Source organism: Pistacia vera, unplaced genomic scaffold (assembly GCF_008641045.1).
Source record: "Pistacia vera cultivar Batoury unplaced genomic scaffold, PisVer_v2 Contig530, whole genome shotgun sequence".
Taxonomy (NCBI): domain Eukaryota; kingdom Viridiplantae; phylum Streptophyta; class Magnoliopsida; order Sapindales; family Anacardiaceae; genus Pistacia; species Pistacia vera.
This window is the reverse complement of record NW_022196369.1, coordinates 146,088-155,030: the sequence shown is the minus strand read 5'-3', so window position 1 is coordinate 155,030 and position 8,943 is coordinate 146,088. Positions and strand designations below refer to the sequence as shown.

Genomic DNA, 8,943 nt, shown 5'->3' with positions numbered 1-8,943 from the left:
GAGGCTCTCTACTCGACCTGGGTTGCCAACCCGATCCTGGTGAAGAAGCCGAATGGCAAGTGGCGGACCTACGTAGACTTCAGCGACCTCAACAAAGCTTGCCCGAAAGACAGCTTCCCCCTGCCGAGAATCGATCAGCTCGTTGATGCCACCTCGGGGCACGAGCTGTTGAGCTTCATGGATGCGTACTCGGGATACAATCAAATCCCGATGTACAGACCAGATGAGGAACATACGACCTTCATTATGGACCGGGGTCTATACTGTTACAAAGTCATGCCCTTCGGCCTCAAGAATGCGGGTGCGACCTATCAAAGGTTGGTCAATCGGATGTTCTCCGACCAGATCGGGAGGACAATGGAGGTCTATGTGGACGACATGCTGGTCAAATCCCAAGTCGCCTCAGAACATATTGCGCATCTCGCAGAGATGTTTGACATACTCCGACTCTACAGAATGAAGCTGAACCCTCTTAAATGTTCATTCGGGGTATCGTCAAGAAAGTTCCTGGGATATATGGTCAATCAGCGGGGCATAGAAATGAACCCCGAAAAGATTCAAGCTCTGCTCGATATGAAGAGCCCGACCAGCAAAAAGCAGGTCATGAGTCTGAACGGGCGGATTGCGGCACTTAGTCGCTTCATATCAAGGCTAACAGACCATTGTTTACCATTCTTCAATGTTCTGAAGGCCAATAAGAAATTCGAGTGGACTCTCGAATGTGAGCAGGCATTCCAGAGTATAAAAGAACACCTTGGGAAGCCACCTCTCCTCTCTAAGCCTCTTCCACAGGAAATCCTGCTCATCTACCTGTCCGTCTCCCAGTTCGCGGTCAGTGCAGCTTTAATACGGGAAGAGGAAAGGGTTCAGTGGCCAATATATTATGCAAGTAAGCGTCTGTCAGATGTCGAGATGCGGTATCCGGAAATGGAGCGACTAGCTTATGCTCTGCTGGTCGCGTCCAGAAAGCTGCGACCTTACTTCCATGCCCATACAATCACTGTGATGACAAATTACCCCCTCAGGCAGGTCCTTCAGAAACCAGAAGCCTCGGGTAAACTCCTCAAATGGGCCATGGAATTAAGTCAGTTCGACCTAAAGTACAGGCCCAGGTCAACCATTAAAGGACAGGCTGTTGCCGACTTCATTTCAGAATTTTCTTATCTCCCAAGCGAGCAACAGCCTAGCGAAGCCACGCAAGAAAGTATTCAGAACCTGTCAACTTGGAACATCTACGTTGACGGGTCATCAAACAGGAAATGAGCCGGTGCGGGTCTTCTCCTTGTGAGCCCCGAGGGGGCACGAATTCATGGTATTCTCCGGTTCGGGTTTAAAGCGACCAACAATGAGGCCGAGTACGAAGCTCTGCTCGCCGGGTTACGACTTGCCAAAGAAATGGGTGCAACCACGATCAACATTTACAGCGACTCTATGCTGGTCGTCAACCAAATTCTAGGGGAATACCAAGCCAAGGAAGAGAACATGGTCCGCTACCTGAAAAAGGCTAAGACCGCACTGGGGACGTTTAAGCACTTTGAAATCGCTCAGATCCCCAGAGACAACAATTCTATAGCGGACGCCTTAGCAAAGATAGCCTCCTAGCTGGATTCAGAGGCTCCGGACAACATTCATGTTCGTTTCGTCGATGCTCCGACTATCAGCTCGACCGGACAAGCCGTAAATGTGGCTCAACCGGATTCCTGGATGACTCCCATTATCCAGTACCTCAAGGATGGGACCTTACCAAGCAACAAGGTCGAGGCAAGGATCCTGCGAGTAAGGTCTGCTCGCTTCACACTCAACGGGGACCAGCTGTACAGAAGAGGATTCAGTGCCCCTCTCCTCCGATGTGTAACCAGTGAAGAAGCAGATTACATCATGAGGGAAATCCATGAAGGGATCTGTGGTAACCACACAGCTACTCGATCTCTTGCGAACAAGGTTGTTCGTCAGGGATATTATTGGCCCCGAATCCAGGAAGATACGCATAACTTCGCTAAAAAATGTGACAAGTGCCAGCGGTTCGCGAACATTCCGCGAGCCCCCTCGCACGAACTGACTACAATGTCTAGCCCCTGGCCGTTTTCCATGTGGGGGATCGATCTTATCGGTCCCATGCCAGTGGGAAAGGGAGAGGTCAAGTACGCCGTGGTCGCGGTCGATTATTTCACAAAATGGGTGGAAGCCGAACCTCTGGCCGCGATCACGACCAGAAAGCTTAAAGACTTCGTTTTCAAGAACATAGTGTGTCGCTACGGAATTCCTCACACCCTCATCTCGGACAATGGAAAGCAGTTTGACAACGAGGAGTTCAAACAGTTCTGCGACGAGCTGGGCATCCATAAGAAATTCACTTCAGTCTCCAGACCGCAAGCAAATGGCCAAGTTGAAGCAGTCAACAAGACCATCAAGCACACTCTAAAGGCCAAACTTGGGGCAGCCAAAGGGAATTGGGCTGACGACCTCCCCGAAGTCTTATGGGCATACAGGACAACTCCAAGAACTTCCACCTCAGAGACCCCTTTTTCGCTAGCATATGGCTGCGAAGCGATGATTCCTGTGGAGGTGGGAACCGGTTCACTTCGGAGGGACTTGTACGATGAGGTTGAAAACGAAGCACTTATGAGGGCAAGTTTGGACCTCGTTGAAGAACGTCGCAGCAAGGCTTCGCTAAGGATAGCAGCCTACCAGCAGCGAGCAAAGAGGTTTTTTGATTCAAAGGTCAAGCGAAGAGACTTCCAGGTCGGTGACCTTGTGTTGAAGGAAGTTCTCCTCGGAATCAGGGAACCGAGTGCATGAGTGTTAGGACCTAACTAGGAAGGTCCATATCGGGTCAATAGGGTAATCAGACTGGGGACTTACCATCTTAAAAGGCTAAATGGTTCCAAAATGCCCCGAGCTTGGAATGCCGAGCACCTTCGACCCTACTATCAGTAATCCCGAACTCATTCCTTGTTATAAGTTAGATCGTTTTTGTTAAGTTCCCTGTATTTGTAAAGCATTATCTTGTTCGCTAACGGTTCGAGCTTATCCTGTTTGCTTGTAATACACGAATGACATTGCCTATGTATTTGAACTAACATTGCGAACAAGTACATATGTATGAAAAAGCGAGTTGTAATTAAAAAACAAAATGTATTTCCATTGTATGTACAAGCAAAAATTAAGCCCACTCCCAATGGAGCAAGGCCTATTACACTACGGCTGGTCGGGGGGATCCTTCGAAGCAGAACCCGAACCCTCTGCCTGGTCGGACCCCTTGGCGGCCGCCGCTACTACTGCTTCGTCCTCCTCTGCCAAGAGCCGCAAGGTCTCTTACCAACCTGGTGGGAGGACGGACACGTCCAGACCCGGGTTCATTGGTCGCAGTGTGTAAATGGCCCCGATCGCCCAATCGACGGCCTTTTCCTTCGTTTCCTCCAACTGAACCCGCACTTCCTCAGTCAGCGAAGCGACCTTTTCCTGACTCTCTTGGAGTTCGGCCTCAAGAGCTCGCTTCTCCTGTTCGGAAGCCTCCCTTTCCTGCTCGGCCTTCTCGGCCTATTCGGAGGTCGTTTGAATCACCTGGTCCTTCTCCCCGACCTCCTTGGAGAGCCTGGCGGTCGTCCTTTGCAGCTCCTTCACTTCCTCCATGCGTCGCTCGAGCTCCGCCTTCTGGAAGTCCACGGTTCGCAAGGCGGCATCCTTTTGCATCAGGTACCTGTTCGCCGCATCGAATGCCTCCTTCCTTTCAGCTTTGGCAAACTCCAGGCTTTTCTTAAGCTTTGCGATCTCCTCTTGATGGCTAGACTCCTTTGCGGCCCCCAGCCGGGTCTTCTCCATTGACATCCTCATCGCAAGCAAAGCCTGCGAGCAAGAATGTGATCAGAAATGAACCAGTTTTAAGAGTAGCTCGCTCACCTTGCTTAGATGCAGCTCGCTTACCTTGCTAAGATGCTGGAACGACGTGGTCAGAAGGTCGTCGCCCGTGTCAGCGAACTCGTCATAAGACTCCGATAGTCCACACTCGAGCAGAGAATAGACTATCAGTTACAGATACTCGGGTAGGCCCCCCAGTGAGTCAAGCACTGGTGTATCCTTCGCGATCGCCTCGCCCACAAGTTCCTTACCCAGCCTCCTTGAGTCCTGTCGCGACCTCAAGGGCTCCTCCTTGAATTCAGTCTCAGACTCGTCGGCCTGAACCTGTTTCCTCTTCTTCGACCTCTGAGCTGGAGCCTTCCGCTTTGGACGGGTCGGGGGCACCTGAGCGACATGCTCTGTCCTGGTTGCTCCTTGCACGGGTTAGGGCCGTGAGGGCGTGGCAGTTCGTGTTGGTTGTGCCGGGACGGGACGAGACGAGCAGCTTTGGCCGCCCTCTCACTCCTCGATCAAGGAAAGACGAACGATGCCCGGCGACACTGCCCGGACTCCTTCGGAGGCATAGTTTCTGCACGAACATAAGTGTTAGTAAACAAGACTATTCAGCGACCAAAAAGAAAACCAATGTAACTTACCTTCGAGGGGTTCTAACGACGCGTTGCTATCGATAAAACCGTACTTCCGCAGGTTCGCGGTGGTCACTAGCTTCCTCGCGTCTCGGCTTTCCTCAGGAAGCACTCCAAAGGATACAAGTCTGTCCGGGTCGTCGAGCAAGTCTTGGCTAGTCGTTCTATTAACTGCAAAAGAAACAGGTCGTTATCATAAAGTACACGAACAGACAATATACCTAACGAAGAAGGACCTATTTGGCGCCTAAAAGTGGCAGTAGCCGTCATAGCAGAAAAAGAAGAATTTGGTCTCGTAGGCTCCTGCGTTGCTGGGATAACTATGTATCCCCTCGGCAATGGTAGGTCGCCGGGACAAGTAGTACGAGTCCTTGTCCCTACTCTTTTTGAGATAGTAGGCGACGCCGAGCTCCACCGCCGTTGGCTCACCCAAGCCGCTCTGGCAGCACGCGATGTACATCGCTACGGCGATGACATACGCGTTCGGTGTGAGCTGTATCGGTGCGATCCCGAAGTGATCCAGGACCGACCTGATAAAAGGATGGAAGGGAATCATCCCTCCACCCTTGAAGATCTCTTCGGAGATCGCAGCAAGGCCGTCGGCAGGATGTCGCGACGACCTGGTGTGGTCGAGGAACACCTCTGCACGGACGTTATATTGCTTTTTAATCCTATCAAACTCTTCTCGGGTGAGAACCGAGAAGACGTCGAGGGACGCGTCCGCGGGAACTTCCCGCGTGGACGAGCTAGTTCCTTCCTCGGGTCTGGACGTTGACGGATCCATTCGAGTCTGCAACATCGACAGACACGGTCATTTAATCCTTCGTGTTTTGCCCCGTGCGGCGGCAAGGGACAAACTCCTAAAACCTTAATAGTAACTCGAGCCGCCACCCACGGCTCGAGTCCGACAACAGTGGCACGTCTCTGGTGAAACACCGAGAGACAACACCGCTGCCCACCAACCAAACAAATGCAAAAAAGAAAAAAAAAAAAAAGAGAAGCTTACTTTCTGGGATGCGTAATCGAGGCCGAAACTCATTCCAATTGCCTGATAAGCGCCGATCAGGAAAGAAAGATCTCTGGTTTGCAAAGGTTTGTCACTCGGAGCAAAAGAAATGTCGGTGGCGTCATCTGAAAAACACGAGTTCTTATATGGGCAACGAATCGACGGTTGTAACCCTTCGGAACCGAAGCGACAGCCCTCTCTCTCCTCCCCGCATTTAATGCGCCCCACGTCGCATTAAATGCCATAATGAGGGCTGACGTTTCAGAGGCGTTGCGCAGTCAAAAGACTGTCAATACGACGTCGAGTCAGCACACGCATTTAATGCACCTGACACATTACAGAGCGAGCAGAGTGCCCGACAGCGCGGATGCAGGTTCATTGAATCTCTCCACAACATAGAAAGGAACACCCGACGAATCCAGGTCGCTAGCATGATGGTCATCAGGTCGTTTAGACAAGGGTAGCTCGGGGTCGTACTCGCAAAGGATTCTGCACCGAGCTTCTCCCGTTCAGGTCGAAACGACTAAAACCCATCACGGCACGAGTTAGTTTCCAAGGTTCGACCCTCCAAACCTTACAAACTAGGGGGCTTCTGTTATGCCTGGGAAAGTAAGGGCTGACGTGGGAGGGTCACGTGGAGGATGACCTGCTCCCGTCAGAACATCAAACACACGCTGGGCCTGCCAAACGATATGGAGCTCCCACGCGTCTATTTCCCTGCTGTAAACTTTGCGAAGTCAGCTTGGGAAGAAGGTGATGGAACATAAAGCCGGATTATATCCTGACAATCACGCCAACCCAAGGATTTAATGATGATTACACGCTTCAGCTTGATATAAGAAGAAGAAGACCCCTTCATTAGGGGGATTCGACCATTTTTTACAAATGACTCTCTCTCTCCTGTAAACAACATATTTACTTTTTCAAAACCTCTTGTAAGTCAGTCCGCTGTTGCGACCTGACCCACACTCACTATCAATACAAATCAGTGGACGTAGGACTTGCTACCTTAGCATCCGAACCACTTTAAAAGTTCTTATAGCATTTATTTCTCTTTATATATTCATTTTCACGTGTGCTTTTTGATCAATCAACGTTGCACACGTATTGATTAGTTGGTGCCCAAAATCTCGCATCAACAAAGACAAAATTAAGAAGCTCGCCCGAGATGAAACATACGATGATAATTTATTCACAGCACAAGGTTTTTCATTACATGATATGCTTAAGTAAAGACAGATACAGAGAGAACTCTAAAGCACATAAACACAGAATCAGAAAAAAAAAAAAAAAGTCTCTGGCTAGGATGTATTATTCTGGTTGAGTCTAGCGGCAGCAGCCACAGAAGCTGATACGCCTGCCGGGTGAGTGGTGAGCATCGGATCGTTCCGCATCTCGGCCGCCGAGATCCCCTCTGCATCTCTTCGAGTTGCTTGCTTATCCGATGCTAACTTTGTAGTTGCATCCTGCAATTACGTCATTATAAACTTTGCTTAAAAATAAAAAATTATACAAATACTGAAAGAACTGGAACATTATAATTTAAAAAGAAAAAGAAAATCTAGTATTATAAAAATGATTCTGAACCATTAATGTTTCTAACACAACTAATTACACTTGACGCAATTCTTTTCTTTCGCATTTTTCTTCAGTTGTAAATACAATACAGTAAAAAAGAATAAAAAGATAGCAGAACTACTCATAGATGAAAGGTAATTACTGCTAAAATGTCAGCAAGTTTGGTCTTGTCCTCATCTCGGGCTGTCCTTGCATTGAGTGTTGCGGCTGACTGTGCGGCAGCTGCAATACCACCGGGGATTATGTTGATGCTGCCTGTGGCCCTCACTTCAGCCGCTTGAATGGCCGCCGCATCGCTCCATTCCACCGGCTTCTTTCCTACTGTGAGTGCGGTTGCTTCAAGTGCTTCACCAATCGTGATCCCACGTCCTGCCCCTTGCTCATATGCAGACGGTGGTGCCAACGGAGCTGGTTGGCTGTACTGCCCAACCACCTGTCCAAAACAAAACAAAACAAATCAACATTCATTTAGTGATGGAACTAGGATTTTGTTGCACCAATAAAGATGAACTCACAATCCAATTTTACAAATTTTCTTTCATAATCTCAACGAAACATCTTGCAATTAGATAGCATATATATAAACAAAACTAGTTACGAATTGATTAATTGTGAACTAGGTTGTAAGAATAGTGCTGCCCTTGTTGCACACACTGATTTTGTTTCAATGTAAGCAATTTGAAAGAAAAAAATTGCAACATAAAAATTTAGAGATTAAAAATATAAAATATTGACCATATAGAAAATAGAGAGAAAAAGAATTAACTTTGAAATTATTGAAAATGATGGTTGTTTTTTTAATTCACTATATATTCAATAAGTAAAGATAATTTTTTTTTTTTTTTTTAAAAGAGCAAGTTCGAAATATATTCAGGGTGTAAGAAAAGGAAAATTAAAAAGTGCTAGTTATATGGATTGATATTATTTTCATAAAAATAAAATAAAGGGTGTCTATGTTGAAATCACAAAATAGAGGGGGATACAATAATTTTTCAGGGTTGTGAGGCATCATCCCCCACTCACCGCTTAGGGGCTCCGCCCCTTAACATTATGCTTAAACGCTTTAATGGATAAACAGATTGAACTGCCTAGCTTTCTTTAGGAGGAACAATTTAAGGTGGAAAATTGGTACCTGTCCGCCGACTTCTTCTTTAATTATTTTTTTCCCCGGAGTATCAGTCTCGGTGATGCTGACACCAAGATCATTAGCCTCATTAGTCACATCATCCACACCCACAAACCCATTTCTCACATTTTTGTTCGCCGCTGATTGCATAGCGGACGCGGCGGCGCCCTTTTGGATCTTCCCCAGCATGGCATTTTCCGCCTTCTGCATCATCGCAGCATCTCTCGGCGCCACCGGCTTCTCCGCAAGCTCACCCTCGACGGCGGAGAAAATGTCACCGTATTTGATAGGCTCTTGCGGCCTAGTTGGATGTTGCTGGCTCATTTTTGAAGGATCGGATTGGATAATTAGTCTGAGAGTGTGATAGGATCAAGAGTTTGGTTTAGGAATTTTATGAAGAGTTGTGGGGAAGAAGGAATTGATTAATGATTATAATACGCTGCATGGGGGCATGCAATATTTGGACACGTTTGCTTGGAGAGTGAAACGTGGCGAAAACCCAGTGAGCTTGTTTTAGGATGTTGTGCCACGTGGCGGATTATGTCTACGAAGAGGGACTCTTGGAGTTTGGAGAAAATAAAAACATGTGGCTGTGTTATTTTTATCATGAAAAAGGTCGTTTACTTGGTCTTCAACAGCCAAGTGTCATTAATTTTTAGGCATATTAGCAAGAATAATACTACACATATATCATTCTCATATAATATTTTTTATACAATATTATATGGTAAGATATGATTGAGCAAAAA

General features: G+C 47.6%; 1 protein-coding gene across 1 annotated transcript; it reads right to left on the bottom strand.

The window, feature by feature from the left end:
- Positions 1-6,791: 6,791 nt before the first annotated feature.
- Positions 6,792-8,518, bottom strand: LOC116107258 (late embryogenesis abundant protein 31-like). The gene is made up of 3 exons (XM_031393554.1): positions 8,201-8,518; positions 7,211-7,501; positions 6,792-6,956 (listed from the first exon to the last, which is right to left on the bottom strand). The coding sequence occupies exons 1-3, from the start codon at positions 8,516-8,518 to the stop codon at positions 6,792-6,794; spliced, it is 774 nt and encodes a 257-aa protein (XP_031249414.1).
- Between the last annotated feature and the right edge of the window lie 425 nt (positions 8,519-8,943).